The sequence below is a fragment of the Lactuca virosa genome, chromosome 8 (genome assembly GCF_052849685.1).
Source record: "Lactuca virosa cultivar CGN04683 chromosome 8, Lactuca_virosa_CGN04683_v6, whole genome shotgun sequence".
Lineage (NCBI taxonomy): Eukaryota > Viridiplantae > Streptophyta > Magnoliopsida > Asterales > Asteraceae > Lactuca > Lactuca virosa.
Genome location: NC_136433.1, coordinates 33,227,067 through 33,250,928, shown reverse-complemented (window position 1 = coordinate 33,250,928; position 23,862 = coordinate 33,227,067). Strand labels below are relative to the sequence as shown.

The 23,862-nt window shown below is 35.6% G+C and overlaps 2 protein-coding genes and 1 non-coding gene across 3 annotated transcripts; 2 read left to right on the top strand and 1 right to left on the bottom strand.

Annotated features, from left to right (window-relative positions):
• The first annotated feature begins 2,721 nt into the window (after positions 1-2,721).
• On the top strand, positions 2,722-4,114 carry LOC145132114 (peptide methionine sulfoxide reductase). The gene is made up of 2 exons (XM_079066767.1): positions 2,722-3,334; positions 3,668-4,114. Exons 1-2 carry the CDS (start codon positions 2,807-2,809, stop codon positions 3,917-3,919), a joined length of 780 nt encoding a protein of 259 aa, XP_078922893.1. The 5' UTR covers positions 2,722-2,806; the 3' UTR covers positions 3,920-4,114.
• Positions 4,115-8,628: 4,514 nt separating this feature from the next.
• On the bottom strand, positions 8,629-10,871 carry LOC145133650 (uncharacterized). Its single transcript, XM_079068586.1, has 2 exons — positions 10,760-10,871; positions 8,629-10,151 (listed from the first exon to the last, which is right to left on the bottom strand). Exon 2 carries the CDS (start codon positions 10,123-10,125, stop codon positions 8,761-8,763), a length of 1,365 nt encoding a protein of 454 aa, XP_078924712.1. The 5' UTR covers positions 10,126-10,151; positions 10,760-10,871; the 3' UTR covers positions 8,629-8,760.
• Positions 10,872-23,466: 12,595 nt separating this feature from the next.
• On the top strand, positions 23,467-23,573 carry LOC145135209 (small nucleolar RNA R71). Its single transcript, XR_013719671.1, has one exon. It is a non-coding gene; the product is annotated as a small nucleolar RNA R71 (small nucleolar RNA).
• The last annotated feature ends 289 nt before the right edge of the window (positions 23,574-23,862 follow it).

The window sequence follows — 23,862 nt, the reverse complement described above, 5'->3', positions numbered from 1 at the left end:
CTCTCTCACACACATTCTGGACGTCATCTTCCCAATTGAAACCACCACCACCAAAAACAAAATCAAATCCACACCCACTACCACCATATCTTCAGCTAGAACCCTGGCTTCACCGGCGCCAACTTCATCGAAGCATCCTTTTTCGATGGACATTTTTATGGTGCCTACATCTCCATCTCCTACGCTTTCAAGATGGAAGACGTCCCAAATCTCCATCTTCGCATGTTTCCTTCTCTGCATGCATTGACCTCCACCTTAGATCGATGGAGTTGTTGATGGTTGAGTCGTTTCACTGCAAAAGTGCTTTCTGACGAACTTAAATCCGAAAATTGAAGTCCACATATCAAAATTTCCATTAAAATCGAAACCGAAAATCGTTTCCTATCTGGTTTTAGGAGCCAAAATAAAAGTCGATAGTGGAGTAGAGAGCGAGAGAAAATAGATCGGGTTCTTATGGTTTACTTGTAACATAAATTAAAGAAGAAAATAATGGAGATCAAGTCTTGAGTCGATTGCTTATAGTTGGAGATGGAGTTGGGGTTTGATTTGATTTCATCAATGATTTCTGAGTTTACTTTTTTGGGTTTGTTTTGGGCATAATGTTTGGGTTTAATTTGTGGGTTTGAGCACCCCTTGCATCACTGGGTTTAGATATGGGCAAGAAAAGGAGCTGCTATAATAGTCCTTTTAAGTTGATAGGGATCAAAACCAGCATCTCAAATTGGACCACTGATATACCAACAAACATTTTTGGACTAAATCACATATTTTTTACAACCAAAAGGATCATTTTTGCAATTTTGTCCATTTAAAAGCTAACAATTACTTTTGTTAAACACTTCTACATAAATAAAAGCTATATTTTCTAGCTTTCAGCTTCCGGCTATCAGCTAGTTCTGCCAGATACACCCAAAATGTAGCTGACATGGACCTTATATATATTATTTTTAATTTCACTCATATTATTAATGATAAATTACAATCTCTGTCCATGTGGTTAGACATTTTTTTGGATTCAGCCCAACTTGCCATCATATTCTTCATATATCATCCCGTAAATCTTTATGTTCAATAAACCCTATAGCTTATAACTTAGAATCAAACGTGCAATTAAGATAGACCGGCCAATGTAGGATTAGTCCACTTGGTAGAGGTGGAAGCCTCTTAGATTGGAGGTTCCGGGTGCACACACGGACGTAGACGAATTAACTAACTTTTTGATTTTAACTTCTAACCACTAATCAACCCTTAAAAAAATAAATAAGATAGACCAAATCAAATCAAACTAAATATATTTTGTCACATAGCACAGGACGTGAAGTCACCAAAGCGTAACATCTGATATGTTGTTTAATCTTTTGCGACTTCTACGTGACATGCAAAAATCATAGCAATCTAACTCAAAGAATGATATACAAACATGAGAAGCAAACATATTTTGTCAAATTCATTTTTTTAACTCAGAACATACAAAAGAATGACTCTTTTGAAAAAAAAACATAAAAAAGAATGATGGTATAAACTTATAAATGGTAGTGTTGGAAGACAAAGAGGCCTGGTCTCTGTCCCAACCTCCATGTAGGCAGAAATTAATATAGCTTTGTAGAGAGTCATCATATTGAGCTTACAAACCGGATAAGCTTTGAATAAAGCTATGAGGCTTCATTAGTTCATTTGATGAGTTGTTTAGTGGTTAGAAGTTAAAATCAGAAGAGATGGGATTGGCCCATTTGCGAGTTCGGTCTATAAGAGGTACGAGGTGTGTAACCGTACATGACTCGTGTCGTCAAGGGGTCTGGACTTTTTTTTATGTATCAAGAAAATTCTACGGAAATCCATCACTAATCCATTGTAATCAAGTGGCTTTGTCAGTGTTCCGTTGCTAATTATATTTGCATTCTTAACCAGCAAATATAAATATATAACATACTCTTAAATTAACATTTAATTTCATCTATGTTCACGACGGGACTTGAACCTTCGACTTCAAGGAAGGAGTGTATCACCTAATACCGTTACGCTAGAAATCATTTGGTTAGGACGGTGGTCTATATGTGTAGAATCTTATCGTAATATTAATAAATTTTATTTATATATATAAAAAAAATATGCTTAATCCATTTTATTCTTTACAAAATGTCTTCAAAATCAACTAGAGGACAAAATAACCAAACCACGTTGCGATTTTCCTTTACAATTTCCAACGTATGTCAATTGGAAGTAACTGCAAGGGGTTGGTGAGGCAACTGTTGCCGCGTATTCGGGTCCAAAATACCCGGAAATTACATGCAAGATAAAACGTACACGTATTAGCTTTTTTGTTCACTCGTTCCTCTATCCTCACATTTATCCATATAATATTATTCTTTATTCCACCGAGCTTTTACATACTAAACTTGTTGATCGTTGACAAATGGTTTAAAGCTAGAAATGTATGTTTCAAAATATAATTTAAATGATTGTTGATATATTATAGACTTTTAAATGTTTTTTTCTTATACACTCATCATTGATAGTAATTATACATGTGACAAACATGGCATAGCAAAAATCTTAACTGTATTCGTTTAAATGATTAAAAGTTAAAACATGATACATAATTTATGGATTTGAATTAAGGAGAAATGAGAAATTCCTTCCACGTTTGAGTAATTTTTATTTGATTTTATTAAATAAAATAAAATCGTAAAATAAATAAATAAATAAAGTAGAAATAGAAATGGTAGTCGTTGTAGTTTTGCCTTTGTGAAAGTCGTGTATAGAGAAAGATAAGCTTTTAAAGAAACACGTCACCACATCACTAGAAATGCTCCTCCTCAGAGCAACCACCGTCACCACCACGCCGGCCTCTCTCCCTCTACCTCTCCTCTCCATTTCCTCCCACCTTTCTCTCTCTAAGCCCTCTTCGTTCCCGGTAACCTCCACAAAACCTCTCTTCCCCCTTCGCCACTCCTCCTCTACCCCCAAAATCATGAGCTGGCTAGGCAGGCTAGGGTTCGGTACACGCACGCCCGCCGATGCGTCCATGGATCAGTCCTCGATTGCTCAGGGACCCGACGATGACCTTCCGGCACCCGGTCAACAGTTCGCTCAATTCGGTGCGGGTTGTTTTTGGGGCGTCGAGTTAGCGTTCCAGAGGGTTCCAGGTGTTTCGAAGACGGAAGTCGGTTATACACAGGGGTTTCTCCATAATCCGACTTATAATGATATTTGCTCCGGTACTACTAATCATTCGGAGGTTGTTCGCGTTCAGTATGACCCCAAATCCTGTAGTTTCGACAGTTTGCTTGATTGTTTCTGGGAGAGGCATGATCCTACCACACTTAATCGTCAGGTTAGTAGTTATCTTCCGAGTTCTTAAAATTAAAACAATCATACAGTTAGATTGAGAATTACACTTTCTTAATCTTTTGACTAATTAAACTTTCTTAATTTTAGGGTTTGGATTGCTAGATTTGAATGAAATTGAACAAAAACGGTTTTCTTTTTCCAATTTACATTGTTGAAAAATCTATCTAATGCTCTTGACCTATCTGAACCTTTCGAATTCATTTTAAGATTGATAAGCACACACTAACACAACATTCAAGTGCTTCAACAGTTTCTCTGCATCTATGGCGAAATTCTTTTTATATCTCAGTAACATCTTTGTATTTGATTTGTGTAGGGGAATGATGTTGGAACCCAATATAGATCTGGGATATACTTTTACACACCTGAGCAAGAGAAAGCAGCAATAGAATCAAAGGAACGACACCAGAAGAAACTGAACAGAACAGTTGTGACAGAGATCTTGCCTGCAAAGAAGTTCTACAGGGCAGAAGAGTATCATCAGCAGTATCTTGCAAAGGGAGGTCGATTTGGGTTTAAGCAATCTACTGAGAAAGGTTGCAATGACCCTATCCGTTGCTATGGCTAATCTCTGTGTCTTTTTGGAACATGGTAAATTTTATTATCACAGTCCTCCCTCTTGCTTATAATGAATGTACAATGATTGTTGATACGTGTCTTGAAGTTTGAATGATTTTGGGTGTCCTAGAACAAGTTATTTATGTGTAGTGATGGATCATGGATGAAAATAAACATAAACAATACTATTCTACACTTTTGTTTACTATTATGGTCTATGGATGTTGAATTAACAAAATTCTGAGATGTAAATTAGATAAAGAGCGAAATTTTTGGTTGTAGCAAGTTACATATCCAATGTAACTTTGGTAGTTTGGGACGTATGTAGAGGATACCAGAGTGGGCAGTGAAGGTTATGATGCGTCACCTTCAACTTTGACCAAGTTCCGAGTGGGCAGTGAGATTAGTAACCTCAAGTAATTCTTTCACTCTAAAGTTTATTGTGATAGTTATAATCTCAAGTTTTTCTTGTCACCTTCAACTTTGACCAAGTTCCATTCATAGATGTAACAATAACATGAAATATGCCTCGATATTTCAAGTGATAGACTAAGTTATGGTACTAAATAAACACATACTTTGTTTATTTTTATGGGGTTCTCAATTTATAACAAGAAAATTTGTATATATATGAGGTATGAAAAAATAATACTGCCCCTTAAAGTTTTGGGGCCTGGGTAATTATCGGTATTGTACCCACCAAAGGATTGATCCAAACGATGGGATGGGTATTGAAAATAGAAATGAACAAAAAGACTGCTCCCGATAAAAGATCGAGACTGGAATGAGTTAGAAGACCGAACTCTTTCGAATCCAACCCAAAACTAGGTTCACCAAAGATCGGAAGCTAAAGGTTATATACTTATTATTTTTGTGTTGATCACATATTATCCAATTTCTCTTTTTTCTTTTATTAAAATTTCATGTATCATTTTTGGTAAATCATACATTTATTAATGGAAAAAACGAAAAAGAAAAAAAAAATCTAAACCAAACCGAAAAGGCATACGCAAAGATTACAAGGCCAAGCCGAAAAAGACAAAGGTTGTTACTAAAAGAAAGACGGTCTGAGACTACTTTGAAAAGAGGTGATTTTTCCAAGACCGATGATGTGCATGTCTGATTAGAAATTTCATATATGTTCAAGGTTGTTAAGACCAAACTTTGAACTAGATGAAGCCAAAACTCGAACTAGATGAAGCCATAAGCTTCACTTAGAGTTGACATGAAGCTAGGGTCGTGAAAGAGGCATTTTACACACGTTCACATTAGAGAGGGCATTTTGTGAAGAAAAAAAAAATCATTAAAAAACTTATTCTATCTCTATTATATTTATTATATTATGGTTTTTTCAGTTTGCTTATTTATGTAACTTATTAATATTTTTTTTTATCATTTTATTTTTGTTTGTATAAATTGGTCTTGTACAATTGGTTAAAAACATACCATGATCATTGAAAATTTTACAAACTCCTTTAAAGAGCAATGATTTGAAACATTTCCTCTGATAGTTTTGTTTTTCTTTTTTTCTTTTTCAAAAACAAAAACTAGCAGAGTTGAAGTCAAAAGGTAAGACAGGCTAACGAGTTAACCATCTTTATGCTTGCTTTAAGTTTTAACTAGTAGTGATGGTGCGTGTGTTGTGACAGGTACATTAATTTTATATTTTAACCGAATAAAATAATATAAAAGATTGGTATGTATGATATTTATGCTTGCTTTAAGGTTCAAGACTTTAAGTAGTTAGTTTTTTCCCTCTATAATATGGGTAACATGGGTAATGATGATGGTATGAGTAAAGTGTTGTATATATGATATTTCTTTCTTTTACATTTATTTTTTAAACTAGTGTGAAAGAGACTAAATGGCCATTTTGTTTTTATATTAAAAAAAAATCTACTCCACATTCTTTAACCTAATAAATCATAAACTCCAAATTAAGTAAACAAAACAACAATATATAGTTGCCAAGACTAATTGTTCAAACTATTAAAAAATTGGAGTTGATTCGTACACAACAGTTTTTTCCATACACAACAATCTGTGCTTTAAAATGTTGTATTGTATAACTATATAAAACATAAATTGTTGTGTATGGAGAAAAGTTGTGTATGAATCAAAAACCCGAATTGAAAGGTAAGGAATACATTTATGTTAGTTAACGACTTCATCAAATGATAGATGATTTCACACAAAGTAACAATGCAAAATAAAAGCAAAGAGAGTCGATTTATGTGGTTCATACGATCAACTACGTCCACATATCAACTACGTCCACAAGAGAACACGAGCGACAAATTTTTATTGCTTTTGTCGAATGAACTTTTTCATACATTAGGTTACAATAGGGGTGAGCATTTAGACAGTATTGGCCCGGACCGAAACCGGTTTGGGAGAATTCAATAGACCGATTAGGTGTATAACGTTGTCGATGCTAGTTTTTAGGTTTTTGGACCGATACCACATGCGATGCGTATGGTACAAGTCGATGAAACAAATACTATTTAATGGTTTAGATGAGTTATTGATACCCCGTCTTTATGGGACTATAACTCAATGAATATGTAACCAAACGACTTATAGACCAACCGTGTTAGATGTTTTCATCCCTCCTTAAGGTCGAGAGTTCAAATCACGTCTCGGACATATGTGGAATTAGAAGGAAATTAGGACAAATGTTAGATTTTCCGTTCAAAAAAAAAAAACTAAAAAAACCCATTGAATATGTAACCAAAAAGGTGAAATTACATCATAAAATGAAGTAAAAGCACTAACACTACATGTTGGAAAAGATATCATATCAATCTGACTTAAAACGTATGAGTTATGACATTTTAAAGAATTTCACAGATTACACAATATGCTGAAAAGTTGAAAACCTTTCAGCTTTGATATCCCGTGTTCAGCTTTGATATCCCGTGTTCAGAGGATTGTAACCCAATGAATATGCAACCAAAAAATGTGAAATTAAAACCTAAAACGAAGTACAAATGTTTAACTACATGTTGGAAACGATATCATGTCGATCTGACTTAAAAGTAATGAGTTAAAGACATTTTAAAGATCTTCACATATTGCACAATATGTAGAAAAGCGGGGAACTTCAACTCAATGAATATACAACCAAAAAAAGTGAAATTGCAGCTTCAAAGGATGTACAAACTAGGGGTGAACATTTGAACTTCTAGACCTGGACTGATTTTTTAGAATAAGGTTGGTTCTTGGTAATCATGCAAAATCGAATCCGATACAAAACCGGTTCCGGGTAAAAAACCAATTTTGACCGGATTTTATAAAAAAAAACAAATCTTTAGCAAACCTTTTCTACATATCTCATTCGTTTGAAGTCAGATTAACATACGAGTTTTTTTCCAACATATAGTTTAGAGTTTGTACATGATTTTAGATTATAATTTTGTCGTTTTTGTATATATATTCAATGACTTACAGTCCCGTGAAGTTGGAATATCAAAGCTGGAAATTTTCAGCTTATCGGTTATTTTTTTAGACTTTTGTATTCTGTAAAAATTGTAAAACATGCATATCTATTCGTTTGAAGTTGGATTAGCATACAAATTTTTTTTTCTAACGTGTAGTTTAAAGTTTGCACATGATTTTAAACTATAATTTTATCATTTTTTGTTTTATATTTAATGACTTACAGTCCCCGGATATCAAAGCTGGAACTTTTTTTTAGACTTTTGTATTCTATAAAAATTTTAAAACATGCATATCTATTCGTTTGAAGTTGGATTAGCATACCGTTTTTTTTTTCTAGCGTGTAGTTTAGAGTTTGCACATGATTTTAAACTATAATTTTATCATTTTTTGTTTTATATTTAATGACTTACAGTCCCTGGATATCAAAGCTGTAACTTTTCAACTATTTTTTTGGACTATAATTTTGTTGTTTTTGGTTTTGTATTTGTTTTAAGCCTCGTAATAGATAAACTAACTTTCGATAGGACTTCAACAAGTTGTATTGTATGCACCTAAAGTTGAACCAATCCAACGGGTACAAGAACCAGAAAATTCGGACTTGGACCCGATAAAGCCACAACTAGTCCCGTCCAAGGTCCACAAATTTCTATCAAATCGGTCCGGTTCGGTCCAAATGATCACCTCTAATACAAACACTAAACTACATGTGAGAAAAATATCATGACAATCCAACTTAAAACGAATGAGTTATGACATTTTAAAAAACTTAACAGATTACACAATATGCAGAAAAGTTGAAAACCTTTCAGCTTTGATACCTTGTCTTAGAGACAAAATTGGAGGGGAGAACCGATGAAAACAATATCACATAGATTAGGATAAAAGATTTGAAAAAGATTATGCCTCTTAAAATTCGGTCCAAAAACCGAAATAAGTAAAAATAATGGATTCGATATGGTGTAAGACCAAGAACCGATAACCGACCTAGCAACCTAAAACCGATACCAGTCCGGGTCCAGTCTACCGGATCGGATGCTCACCCTTAGGTTACACAAATTCAAATAGATATAAATACTAGTTAGTTGACCTAAAATGCCAATAAGACCAAACCCAAGAACTCTGACGAAAACTTGGCCCACGATGAAAATTTAAGGTGAATTTACCCATGCTTGATCTGTCTAGCGGCTGGTGAATAAGTATCTACAACTTAATAATTTAAATAAGATCCTAAAAGCCTTGCTTAAAAAGGAAATATAATTCAACCAAGTTGTACATAGATTCAAAGAAAGCGAAGAAAAACACTAAGCCGAAATTAGGTTAAAATTGCGTCTAAGAGTCTCTCAACAACAAATATAAAATACTAACAATAGTTCAAAAAACGACATATAACTAACTATATATAGTTAATCACTAAAGCATTTGAAAGGTGGTATAACGGTATAAAACGAAATTACCTGGTATAGCATTGACCCATTGGTGAAAATGAGGTTGACCGGGAATTTTATGTAGTTGAAACCTGAACACCATCGTCCCTTCTGAACTTCTTTTTTGCGTACAATGCTCCACCGTGTAAAATCCATCATACACAAACAAATTATTGTTCTTTCCAACTCCAAAAACTTTCCTAATCACCCTAACAGGATTTTTCTCAATCATACTATTCTTCAAAGCAAGATTACCCCTTTCAAGTTTTTGATCATCAGGCACCACCTGGCGACTAGACCCAAAGCACCCGACCCCGCCACCACCTTCACCACAATAAGTAAGCACATCACAAGATTGACTTTCGTTTGAGTAACGATGAGAATCAACTATACTTATAGCAAGATTCTTCCCATTAATGTTGGTGTAATCTATACCACAATGTGGTTGACAATGAAGACCTACTATATGAAGCTGCCGCCTAAATCTGAACATGTCGCCAGGTTGGACACCACAGATTTGACCTAATGTCTTGTCAGCATTCATCCATTTTAGCTTTTGTTTGAGTATCTTTGCAGCCTCCATGGGTAGTATCCAATTAGCTCTCTTTTCTCCCTTTTGTTTTGATTCGTTATCTTGAAATAACTGAGTGTAAATTGTTTCAAACAAGATCATCGTCTCACGGAGCTTCTCACGTCTAATTTGTTCATTTTGTGATCCGATGGTGTTTGATTTTGGGGCATTATTGTCATTTGTAGATGGGATCCTAGGATCCCAATATTTGACTTTACCAGTTGGCCTTGAGCCAAAAAGTTTGTTGTTGATCCCTGATTCTTTGGGTTTGGTACTCTCCAAAGGATGACAACATTCCATTGACTTTGAGTCAACATTGTCTAATTTCTTGAAAGGCTTCCTTTCTTGTATGATTCCACAAACAGGATGTTGTTCCATGGGATTCAAAAATTTCACTTTATCAAATGGCCTTGTGCCAAAAGAAGGTTTCTTGAACCCTAATCCTAAAGGTTTAATGCATCTATTGAGTTTATTATCTTCAAAAGGCTTAGAGTTCACCATCTTATCCTTGCCATGGGAGGTCACGTTCTCGATATCTGACTCAACATTGTCTAATTTCTTCAATGGCTTCTTCTCTACATTACTCGCAAGAGAATCCTGTAAGATTCCACAACCAGGAGGGAAATCACGGACTGCTTCTGCTCCTCTGATCTTATGAGGGGGATACTTCCGCATCACCATTTTAGGTTTTCTGAATTCGTCAAGTTTACAGTCATCAGAATCACCCAACGACCGTTTTGTGGATATGACAGGCTGAGGTATCTTCTCCGGGAACGCCATTTTTAGGTTGAAGCTTCAGTTTGAGGCTAAGTTCATAAAAAAAAAAAAATTGAACGGAAAGAAGATTCTGTAATAAGTAATTGATATTTTTAGAAAAAGATTGCGTTTAAACTTCAAACAAAGAAGAAGAAATCCTATGTCTGCAACTGTCCATATACTAACAACCTAAAACACGATTAAGAGGGCAGAATTAATCAAAACAGCCGTTTGGTAATCATTATACGAAGATGTAACCGCTGGCTCTCATAGATAGACTAATTATTTTAAATCTTAAATACGCTTTACGCAATTACACTCATCATAAATGCTAGTAAAATCTCTAATTAAGCAAGAACGAGTGGAATTATACACAAAATTAAAGGGACTTTAAGTTTTTTCTGGCGTCCATCAGAGTACGGATTCCGATGCACGCAACAATGGAGCAAAACTGTGACCACAAGCCATTGTTGAGTATCTATCTGAACATGAAAACCCAAGTTTTTAAAAGGTGTATTCTACTATTCATCAAATGGGTACATGAACAATGCAAAATATTAAACAAGAAATCCATGAAAATTCGGCAAGACTACAAAGATACTTGAAACGAACATACACAAATCACTTAAAAACTAAGGAAATCAGCCAAAATTCTTACTAGGGTTTGGGGGAAGCAGAAGAGCAAAAGCTTATATTTCGAGGAGGAGATACGGGTGAAAAGGGAGAGGGAGAGGGAGAGGGAGAGTGTGTGTGTTGCAAGTTTTGAAAGTCGGCGGCTTTTTGTATTTATTCTACCAAATTAAAAATATATATATATAGTATATATTAAATATAGTGTGATTTTTTATTTATCAAAAACCAAAACAAACGGCTTAAGCAAGTTAACAAAACACTATGATAAGCCGATTATCATTGTTTTTGTATTTTTAACAACAAAACTTAACTTACAAGAAAAAAAATTACCTTTCGATTTTGATAAATACTGACTAGGGTTCAAAGTAGAACATGAACATTTTACCTCTTAGCAAACAAGAATCCTTCTATTTGAAACCCTAACCATTTTTAGGGCTCGAAAGGTTTATGATTTTCTTTAACCCTACCTCTACCTCTTTATATAGGAGATGAAATTCAAAAGATTCCTTATTTGAATTTAAAACATACCTTATTTGAATTTAAGAATTATCTATTAATTATATAATTTATATAATTATTTTATAAAATTATCCATTAATTATAAATAATTAATATAATTTTCTAGTATAATTAATTAATCTCACTTATTGAATAATAAAATATTTATTAACATTTTAAATAATAAATCAATTTATTAATCTCTAATTTTTTTTAAATAACAAATCTAATCTACTTCTAAACTTCTCATTAATTTCACTTATGTCCACAATGGGACTTGAACCCTTAACCTTAAAAAGGAAAATCAACACCGAGCTACTGTTGGACTAGAAACCATTTGATAATTTCTAATTATTTATTGATACTTCAATAAACAATAAATTAATTCATTTCGTTTAAATTCTTACTACACAATCTTAAGCCAATTGTGTAACTCATACACAATTTTTAAGTCAAATTTGTAACTTATACAAACTCATGCAACTATTATATCACTAACATATGGTGACAACCAACATATTTCAAAAATAGTGCTACTTTTCATGTCATGACATCTTTATAGTCGTACTCACATTTACACATGGTGCGTCTTTTTGACAAGTACTAAGACTATCTGAACCCTATGCATGTTTAGTCCTATGCAAGTGATCGAATGTAACGCTCACGAATTCGAATTAGATATTTTAAAGATTTTAAATTATAAAAAAATTGTGTTTAACGAACAATTAAATCCTCGAATATGATAATCGTAAATAAATAAAAATTCTTCGTACGTGATACGAGTTATATAAATGATATTTATATATTACGTACATGTTTTATGGACAAATATTATGACCTTATAGTATATGTACAAAACATTATTATAGTCTTAACGAAAGTCGTAGCAGTAGTGATGACGATTATGTGGGTATAAAGAACGCTCAAATCTGACTTCGTATGAGGAAGTTATGATTTATCTAAGTTTCACGTTCAACCCAATACGAAAATGTGTGCCATAAAAATTAAACCGGAGATAGGTTGCTTTTTAGCCAAAGTAATGTAACGGAAAGTCGAAGTCCTTGCGAATACGAGATCATTCATAACAAGAACACCTAAATCTGACTTCGTATGAGGAAGTTATAATTTTTCGTAATGACACGGTACAATAATATGTGTCACAGAGTACGAAATATAAATCGGTCGCTCGTTAGACAAAACTATCTAAACGAAAGTTGATGTCTCTAAAAATACGAATCCGTCCATATAGAGAACATCGAGAATGAAGCTCGTATGCGAAAGATATGGACGAAACTTGGTCCCTACTCTTCAGACGCGGTGAATTCGATACATATTTGTAAATTTAAGATAGACTGAGAATTAGTCGATGGAGTCTAAATGAAAATTGTAGTACTCTTCGATACGAAGCCAGATAAAGAACGTTGAAAACGGTGCTCGTATGCGAAAGATATAGACAGAACTTGGTCCCTACTCTTTAGATGCGACGAATTCGATACAAATTTGTAAATTGAGATAGAATGAGAATTAACTAACGAAGTCTAAATGAAAGTTGTAGTACTTGTCGATAGGATTGTAATAATTTGATGAATAAATAAAATGAAATTGTTTGAATCTATGTGATTTATGTGTATATAATAATTGATGGAAACTTAATAAATAGGGCTAAAACAAATATTAAAATAAAATAATAATTAGGATAGATAGACTTGATGAAAGTTGAAGTAGTTGTGATGAGGATTTCGGGGATATAAGGAACACTTAAATCTGACTTCGTATGGAGAAGTTATGATCATTTGAAGTTTCGTGTTTAAACCGATACGGCTGAGTGTGTCGTAAATAGTGAATCGGAGATAGGTTGCTCATTATCCTAAGTGATCTAAATGAAAGTTATAGTGATCGTAAAAATGAGAGTGTGCATATAAAGAACGTCCAAATTTGACTTCATATGAGGAAGTTATGATTTTTTAAAGTTTCAGCGCAACAGTGTGGACACAGAAATCGAATTTTAGATCAGTTGATTTTTAGCCAAAACAATCTAAAAGAGAGTCTAATATCTTGTTAATTGGAGTTCGTCAATATAAAGAGAGTCGATAATGGATGTCGTATGAAAAAAATATGAATTTTAAACGGAGTTTAGTACTCCAAGATTTCTAAAACAATAAATAAAAACAAATTCAGAATTAGCCGACGGAGTCTAAATGAAAGTTGTAGATATCGTCGATAGCTACGTGTGGATATAAAGAACGTAAAAAACAGAGTTCGTATGAAGAAGTTACGGATTTTTGAAGTTTCCCGAGTGTGTCACGCGCAAAAACGCGCGATGCGCACCTTCTAGAAGCAGCCATGTCGCACCACGTAGAGTTGAACACGTGTCAGCACCTCAGCGGATGCCAGAGCCAGGGCGCGGCGAGCACATGGTCTAGGCACATCACGCTTTGGTGATTTTCAGCCTATAAATACCCTCATTTTCCCATTTGATACCCCATACCTCCCATTGCTTTCTCTCTCGATTTCTCTCCATTTTGGTCAGAAATCTCTTTAGTATTTAGGATATTTTGGCTAGCTCTGAGGTCCCTGAGTGTCCGAAATCAGTAGTTATCAGGTCGGAGTTCTGCAAGTACAATTTTCGGACTTTTGTCAGGAAAATATTTGTAAGTTATGTTGCACTGATATTGCTTTCAGTGTAACTTATATTTATATTTATAGTCGTTGTTATGAATTTAATAAGATTTATCAGTGATTCCAAGTTGTTATTCCAATTGATCTACTTATGGGGATGATGTCTAGGATAGATTTAGTAAGGTGTTTAAAGTGGTATTTCCAAACAGTATACTATGTATACCAAATGGACCCTACCTTCGATATAATCTTACCTGGTTGTTCCTTACTTGATAGATCTTGATGTATATTTTGGGATTGTTGATGAATCTAGACAATAATTAGTCATAAGAAATAATAAACAAATACTTAGTGATAATTAAACCTAGGTCACATCAAAGGAAAGGCTAAGTGTTGAAGCAAAGTGTTGCCCTACTTTCCAGTCATTCACTTTTACAAGTGAATGCATAGTTACTTTCAGCTTACACATAGATATAAAATATATGGATGATTAAATGCTATGTGTGACTATTATATGTATTACTTGATATTTGTGTTAATTGAATTATATGATTTTTACTTGATGTAATCATATAAGTATTTTCATATATAAAATATATTGGGTAGTGATGGGTAATGAAAAGGTTGAGATGATGACGAGAGGACTTGACTATTGATGAACCAGTCATATAACAGAGTATAGATGACGACCACAGACTATTCTAGACAGTCCAGTGGAAAGGCTGGCAGACTCACAACTTGTAGGTGTTAATGAACTATTTGTTCATTTGATATACTTTATCTCCCTCATGGTTTCCTTATTGACGTATGTTGCTATAGGAATCCCCCAAACAGTATTGTTTACCGTTGTTGATGATGATCCTTAGGATAGGTCCCTTGAGACCAATATTTTTGGGTCAGTATGTGAGAATAACGAGAATGAGTAATTGGATAAATTATTTGATGTGAAATATATAATTAAAGAACTTAATTATCGTGGGTTGAAAACCCTATGTGACCACCAGGACCCAAGCCTAACCCACTCAGTTTCTTTGTATCACAGGTAGTGGTACGAAGGAACAAGGTTGATGAGTGATTTGAGGAGTTGTTAGGCCATAGTATAATAAGATGTTGTAATGCCTATTAAGACTTGTTTATGCTTACACTACTAGAAATATACTTTTTAATGACACACATTGCGTGTCATAAAAGGGTACAGATGACACGCAAATGCATGCCAAGGAAGGCCATGTCATAAAGGAAGACGACACGCATTTGCGTGTCGTAACCTTACAATGTGCATTTACGACACACAATGTGTATCATTAAATCCCCTGTCAAGGAAGGCCATGTCATAAATGAAGATGACACACATTTTTACGTATCGTAATTTTAAATGTTTAAAAAAAATATTATTTATAGATTTACTAATTTTTAAATTAAATTTGCATTTAATGTCCCATAATAGAAAATAAAATATCATATACAAAAAATACAATCCATTGCATAAAAATTAATGTAATACAAATAATCGTTCCAATAGTTGGCAAATGTAAGACATCAAATGTGAAAGAGATGAAATTCATCAACAAATAATAGTTAAACTACAATAACTTGTTGACCACCTTCACAACATCCTGGCTACTTTGCTTGACACTATGCACATCAACAAGACCTGCAATTAGAAGGGCATAAAACAGAAAATAAATTATGTATACAGGTGCAATTTTTAGTCCATGTGATGAGCCTAAAGCAGGGGCAGATTCGTCTTTATATAAATTTCTATTTAACCTTGACTAAAAGGTAAAATGGTCATTCTACCTTTTTTTTTCTTTCATTCAAAAATCTTAACAAACAAACCCTAAAGACATGGTTAAGATAGATAACTAAAAAAACTAAGCCAAAAAAAACAAAAATAATGATGTGTGTTAAACCAACTAGTTTTATTCCTACTTCTAATTTGTAAATTAATCACACAAAAGGCAGTGGACTTGTCAATTGGTGGTATAGATCTAGTAAGCAGGGTATCGAACTCAGGAAACGACAATTAAACTAATTACTAAAATTATCTAAAAATATCAAATGATAAAATAGGGGTTTTCTCTAGTTTTACAAGACTAGAAACTTACTAACAGTTAAACTAAATAACTAACTAACAACTAAGCAAGCAAAGACCAACTAAATTCAATATCTAAAAGGGACTTCTGTTCAGGTTCGACTCAATTGATCCTATGGTTGATTTAATGGTAATAGTGCAATGGATTAACCTTTTATTGGCTACCGATTCAGGTGATTAGGTTCACATTCGCTATCGCTAATCCTTAGAAAATAAACTAATTCAAGCAGTGGCCAGTTGTCTAAATTAATGAATTCTCTAGGTTATTTATTCGGGTTAAATAAGACTTGTAATGGTTAATCAAATTAATAATTCAATTAGCCTCTTGTTGTTGGTTTGTCACATAAGCTCACACATTAATTTACCCACTTTCTAGTTAATCCTAGTTTCACATTCGCTAATCCTAGGCACATAATAAAGTGTTCACATAAATCACATGAGGTAAACAATTAAGAGATGTTCATGCAGCCTAATTGCCTTCCTATTAACAGAAAATAGTTATGGTTAATGCATAAGGATCTTTAACAAGCTTAATTTAACAAAATCACCAATTTAGAGTTAATCCTACCATTAATCAAACCATAGTCTCAAATTTGTCTTACCCAAACAGAAGCTAGTAAATTTAGCTCATGAGTACAGTAGTCAAAAAGCTAAAAACGAAAGTAATCAACTCAAACATTGTTCAATTCAAAGATAAAGTGGAAAATTAAACCTAAGTTGCCTTGAATCTTCTAAGAATGATAGATTAGGGTTCTTCTCACGTTCTTCAGGTCTCCAAGGGTTTCCTTAGTCGCAAAGTATCTTCCAGAAAAGCCAGAAAGTTCCTCCAATCGGATTTATTGCTTCTATTTATAAATAACTCAAAACAGGGGCTACTCGTCGAGTAGACAACCGGCTCGCCGAGTACCTTTGAAGAATCCATGTACGGTAAGGACTTTACGTGTTGCTTTGCGAATCTTCGTGGAAACTCGTCGAGTAGTCGATTGGACTCGCCGAGTAGCTTCAGGTTTGTACTCCTTTCTTCATTCTGCAGCTTCTAATTGCATCTCCTTCCTCCTTTTTGCTCCCGAGCATGACTTCTGGACTGAAAATACAATTTAAACATTATTAAGTACCTTTTGTCCATAATATGCAAATAATTAGCTAATAATTGATAAAAATCTATACTAAATATATGGCTAAATATGCAAATATCAAAATACCCCACACTTGACTTTTGCTTGCCCCCAAGCAAAACTGAATTTTGCACACTAGAATCACATGAGACAATCCCAATCAAACCCAGCCATTATGCCAAGACCGCAACGCATGCATTTGTGTCTAAATTTTTCCTAAACGACCCCCCTCATCCTAAATACTCACAATCATCATAAACACTCGCCCACTTCTTTTGAACAATGCTCATTTTATACATCCTTCCGAATCCATCCGCAGAAAGCCTCCTAGTCTCAAGGTGTTTTTGGTTGAGCAACCCAAGCATACATAATCTAAAAATTACAATTTTTTCGATACCACTATGGAGCTATGTTTGGAATTCTTCACTCTTTGATGACTTGAACTTTGATTTCTTTGAATTCTTCAAATTTGCCACCTTTTTGATTTTCTTTGATTTTTGGGTATCTTCAACTTTTTAGAATTTCTTCATAATTTTTGATCTTTGATCTTCATACTTTGTACTCCAAAAATTCTTCAAAATTTTCTTGTAATTCTCTCTCTTTTTTTTTACATGGAACTCACTTTTTTATCACTCAAAACCTACATGCTTAAGCAAGAGCGCTCAACTTCAACCTTTATTGATTAAAGATAAAATTTTTCCTAGATACATTTCTGGTACACGATGCTAAACTTATTGCATCCCTCAAACTAAGCGAGGTTATGTTTTTGTCCCATGATTTCACTAAAACAAAGGGGGCCACAAATGCACTATAACGTGTATAGGCTCAACTAAACATTTGGGTCTTCATGCAATCATCAAACATAACACTTAGCATGATTCCTAATTGCTTTTTACCAAAATTTTCTAAATTAGATCCTAGCAATTTTTATGCAAAAATTTCAAAATTTTCAATTTTCAAAAATTTCAATTTTAACTAAAATTATAACTAATGTAACCAACCCCCTACCCCACACTTAATTTATGCAATGTCCCCATTGCATGTTATGCATGAAAAAGAACGATAAAGTAAAGAGGGAATTGGAACAAACTCCCCTGGGATAGTAGTGGCGAGGTTGATCTTCTTTAAGCTCCATCTTCAATTGAATTTAGACATGGGAACAGCTCATCCATGCCTTGGGTGTCATGTATCGTGTGGCAATTCATCTTAATAGTTCCAATTATTAAGGAAAAAGCTCTCAGAAATCTCCAGGAATTAATCTTCATGATAATATGAGTAAAAACTGTAGCGAATGTGCCCAAAATCCGAATCATGAGAGTAGAATCTTGAGTGACTCGTCGAGTAGAACGGAAACTCGGCGAGTAAATGGACTCCAAGCAGAAAATCATGATATTGTAGATGGACTCGTCGAGTCCAATATGTGCACTCGGCGAGTAGAGCGCTGAGTGAAAAAAATAATGTTCTGCCTTCTTCCTTTGCTAAGCTGCTGGAATACAACAATTCAGCGACTCTTCTTTGATTTCTTCAGTAAATGATACATTTTGTCACCCTTATTCCTAACTGACTCGATCCTAAACTTGAAAGTGCATACTCTCATCTAGACCCGACCCTCACTCTAGCCTTGACCAATGAGACTCTTATATTGCATCCTAATCTTCAATCCTGAAAAGAAACAAGGCAACCACAGTAAAAGAAAACAAGCACACTCCTAATTAAGTCTCAATACATAAAAGTTCAAAACACAAAACCAACAAAATAAAATAACATCCAAATTAAAAGCATAAACTTTCAATCTTCTTCAATATCATCTCCTCCAGCTCCACTCCCACTTGCTTGATTGTTCCTCCTCTGCACACGGTCCTCCCAACTCATCACATACGGGTATCTGGGTCCGGGCCTCGGCGCAATATTCATTTGCTCAAAGAGATAAACAAATGACTCATTGTGATAATTCATACTTCTACCAAGGTCATCTTGGTACCTTCTTTCCTCAACATGGTACCAATCCATAGGCAACTTATCATCCGCCGGAATGACCGGTGGGTCTTCTCGGACTTGCTCCCTCCTTTGCCTCACCCTTCTTCCCGGCTCCTCCAGTACCAATACCTCGTCCGCATTGGGGATGCCAATGTGCCCCCACCATAGTCATCAATGATCCTCGCCCTCCTATATAAGGTGGTGCTAAAAGGAGGGGACGGAACCATTGTCAACATCCGAGCTTCCCTTTTTTCAAAAATCCCATATGTTCTCGCAAGCTTTGTGACAAACGTGCACCCGTTGATCTTTGAGGTGATCCGTTCTTTGACTGCCCCTTCTGCTAAATATTTCGCCAAGCAATATGGCAAGTTGCAGAAAACATCGGGAGTTATAATACTCCACATATAAAAAATGTCAAGGGTGGGAACTTTGTCATCATCCTTCCTCATGTTGATGGTGCTAGCAACGAGACGGTGGATAAGATGATGGATGGGTGAACGGATAAAGCCTTCTTGGGCGGAAGATGGAATATAGACCCGGTTGGCGATAGTATTCCACCAAGTCGATGCCACCACCCCCTCGGGCAAATCTTTGTGACATTGTTCTAGGAAGGTTTCAAAATCTTCGGACATAATCACAGCTTGATCATATATCCCCATCCTCCAAGCAAGCTCTGCAATGATACATTGATGCAACTCCCCTCCAAGACAGAAAGTAATAGTGTTTGGATTGTAATAGTCACTACCATCTCGGAAGGAAATAGTGGCAAAGAATTCCCAGCACAACTCTTGATAAACGGGCTCTTGAATTCTGAAGAGTCGGCTCCAGCCATCGCACACTATATTCATCCCCTCATTGTTGAAAGACTTGACCAAATAAGGGGTCAACTCCTCCTCCAAACCAGTTTGACCAATCCACCGCCAGTCAATTGCATTTGGAACATATATTTCCTTGTGTTTCAATGCTTCCAGTTTGTTTTTCGCATGAGCCAATGAAGATTTTGAGGTAATGCTTGGAAAGTTTAACCATGAAAGATCCCCATAGTCACCTCCCCTGGAACTCTGCCCTCTTCTAGACATTCTGCCTGCAAAACACAACCAAACATACCAAAAACAAAACACAGAAAGATTAAAAACATAAAAATTCCTGGCTTCTGCAACATGGACTCGCCGAGTCCACGAACCGACTCGGCGAGCAGGATGAACTTTGCGAGTCCAGCTCTGTTACATGAAATTAACCGGCCAAATCTGAAAATTTCTTCAGGGGTTTGCTTCGGTATGTTCCAGGAGCATAACTATGTAAGAAATTTTGTCTAAAACGTCCTAATTTAACAAGAACTCAAAACCCTAAAATCCAAGTTTAGTCAAAATTGGGATTTTGCATAAATTAAGGGTCTAACTTCACCAAATATTGAAACTTTTAACAGATTAAAGGTGAAAAATGGTTACCTTGTGGTTGGATTTGGAAGAAAATGGAAGAAATCAAGATGAAAACCTTGAGGGAACTCGCTCGTCGTGTATGGGCGGCGGCTGTGAAATGTTGAAATGTTTCTCAATTAGGGTTAAAAACCCCTTTTACTGAATGTGAAAAAAATAATTTTTTTTCTGGTAAATATGTGGACTCGCCGAGTAGGTGTACCTACTCGCCGAGTAGTTTCGTGATTCCGCGTTTAATCGGGATTTCTCAAATGGACTCGCCGAGCAGGTTTCGGGACTCGACGAGTCTTTTATTCAGAAAGCGAAAAACATCAAATTTTTTAAATTGTATGCCACACCCCACACTTGAGCATTGCTTGCCCTCAAGAAATCATCAGAAACTCAGAAGAAGAATGATAAAAGCAGATCCTAAGAAAACTTAAAATGAAAAATAAAGGAAAAAGAAAGCAAACTCTAAACTCAGGTTGCCTCCCGGAAGTGCTTCTTTTTGAGGAGTCGTTAGCTGGACTCCTTCCCGCTCTACGTTTCTTCGTTTTCCTTCATCGGGAATTCACGCTTAATCTTTTGTTGTTTATACTTTGTCTTGTAAGCGTATATTTTTCTCTTATATGCCCCTCGCAATTCTTCCTTCCTTTTCCTTGTGACATCTTCTTCAATTGCATACTTGATATGTTTCCCAATCTTCTTCTTCTTCACCCCGTTCTTTGGACCCATCTTTTGTACTTCTTCTTTGTCAATCTCGATTTCCCGTACAGTTGCCACTTCATCATCACTTGATCTTAAGGATTCTTCCTCACTTCCGTCACATACTAAAGAATCCGGTAGTTCAAATGTAAAAACTTCATAATTAGTAGAAACTTGGGCTCGAGGTTTGGTTCTTTTGATTGTAGTTGACTCGATCTCTTGATTAGCCATGTGTGACTCAATGGATGAGTTATTCATGTCATCATTCCAAGCCTTTGCATTCTCCTTTTCTCCCAAGCTTACCTTCTTGTCAAGCTGAATTGCTTCCTCTTTTTGCATCATCGTGTCAAGGTAAGCCAATTGTGCGTGTTGGAAGTCACAAAAATTTTCAACAATTTCACTCTCTTCTATTGGACTTTCCAAAGGATCAGGAAAAGTGTGTCCGTCAAGGCCAGAAAGGGGATTTGTAAGTAGCAGGACAAAATCGTCAGCATTTTTGAAGTTCTCGTTTGGACTCGTCGAGTCAGTCGATGCTACTCGGCGAGTCGGTGAGGTTTCCATAATTTTTATTGTTTCTTTTGAATCAGCTTCCTCTAGCAACCTTTCTATCTCCTTTAAATATTTTCCAGCATCGAAATTCCCTCCAGAAGGTAATAGAAATTGACTTGGATTTTCTTCTTGTAAAAGTGCAAGCTCTCTTTCTAAAACTTCATCATCCAAATCTATTGAGGAAACTTTTTCGTCTTTTGTCCTTTCATACTTTTTCTCTTGTTCTGCTTTAAACACCACTGAATCGTTCCCCACCCTTAGTGTTAGAGTGGATTCACACACATCGACTAATGCACAAGCGGTATTCAAAAATGGTCTCCCAAGAATGATTGGAACTTTAGGGTCTTCTTCCATGTCAAGCACTACAAAGTCCACGGGGAAAACAAATTTATCGACTTTGATGAGAAGATCTTCGCACACTCCTCTTGGATGTATTATTGTCTTATCGGCTAGATGGATCTTCATATGAATCGGCTTTGGCTCCAGTAAATTTAGCTTCTTTAAGAAAGAATATGGCATTAGATTAATACTTGCACCCGAATCGGTTAACGCATGAGTAGCAATTATGTTCCCAAATTGACAAGGTATGGAGATGCTTCCCGGATCACCCCTCTTTTCAGGAAGCTCATTCAACACTAGTTCAGCTACTTCTGCCATATCTTTTCTAGAGGCAAAGAGACTCTTCAACAAGCTTGCATATTTAAGCGTTTGAAGTATCGTTTCAACAAATGGAATTTTGACTTGAAGGGCCTTTACATGCTCCAGAAACTTCCTATACTCTTTAACTTGATCATCAGGTATGGCTCGAATCGGAAATGGCAAAGGTGCCCTGGAAGGCTTTAAAGAATAAACAGTTTTGTCATCAGGCCTTGGACTCGTCGAGTCCATGACTGGAACTCGGCGAGTCGAGTCGGGTTTTGCTGAATTCGAGTTTCCTGTTTCTTCTGCTTGCACCTTTATTGAGGCCTTTTGGGTAGGGTTCAGAGGAGTGAATTTTTTTTCAGAACTAGTTATTACAGCATTCAAATTCTCCATTCGTGGATTCTTTTCGGTATTGCTTGGAAGATCACCCGGTTGTCTTTGATTGATTTGTTGGGCCAGCTGCCCTAGCTGTTTCTCAATGTTATGAATAGATGCTTGCTGATTCCTTAGTATTGTTCTTGTATCTTGTATTGCAGCATCATGGTCATTATGTCTTTTCTCAGATGCAGCTACAAATTTAGTGAGCATTTCTTCCAAGTTTGGTCTCCTTTCTTGCACCGACTCCTCCTTTTGGTAAAAACCCCTTGCTTGTTGTCTAAACTTTTCCTCCTTCGCCTTTTTATACTCATCATATGGCAACCATTCTTTCTTCGGTTTTCTCCAATCATTATCGAATCTATCTCCGCTTGAATAGAATACTTGAGCTTTCTTGTTTCCATTCTCATCCAAATCACAATCTCTAGTAAGATGAGGTCTGTTACAATTCTCACATCCAACCCGAATAGCATGGATTATTTGATCCATCTTATCCATCCTCCTATCCATGCTTTTCAACATTGCCATCATTGCCGCCATGTCCTCAGAAGAAAAATTCACCTCCCCTCTAATTGGTTTATTCCTAGGATTATGATATTCTCTAGAATGCTTAGAGAATTCTTCAATTAACTCCTTGATTTCCGGGGGTGGCTTCTTTGTGAGAGGTCCTTGCGAATCAAGAAGCTGCCTTGTGGTTACATTCACTCCATCATAGAAAATGGAGACTTCTTGTTGACTATTTAGATCATGATGCGGGCAATTTCTTAGCAAGCCTTTGTATCTCTCCCATGCCTCATATAAGGATTCTCCAACTTGTTGTTCAAAGTTGGCAATAGCTTTCTTTAATTTGTCTATCTTTGAGGGAGGGCAAAATTGATCAATAAATTCTTCTTTCATCTTAGCCCATGTAGTGATGGATCCGGGAGGGGGTGACTTGAGCCAATCCTTTGCAGCACCTTTGAACGTGACGGGAAGCATACGAAGCAAAACGGTATCGCGTGCCACATTAGGAAAATTAAAGTAGTCGGCTATGTCGCTGACCTCTTCTAGGTGCTTGTACGCGTCTTCGTGATCTTTTCCATAGAATGGAATCTCCTTAAGTTGGGCGAGTATGTGGCCTTTGAGTTCAAAATTGGCG

Excerpts from the sequence above, each read along its gene's own strand:
- LOC145133650 (XM_079068586.1), bottom strand. The coding sequence starts at position 10,125 with ATGGCGTTCCCGGAGAAGATACCTCAGCCTGTCATATCCACAAAACGG.
- LOC145132114 (XM_079066767.1), top strand. The coding sequence starts at position 2,807 with ATGCTCCTCCTCAGAGCAACCACCGTCACCACCACGCCGGCCTCTCTC. Across the intron at positions 3,335-3,667 it reads CTACCACACTTAATCGTCAG|GGGAATGATGTTGGAACCCA; the intron begins GTTAGTAGTTAT and ends TGATTTGTGTAG.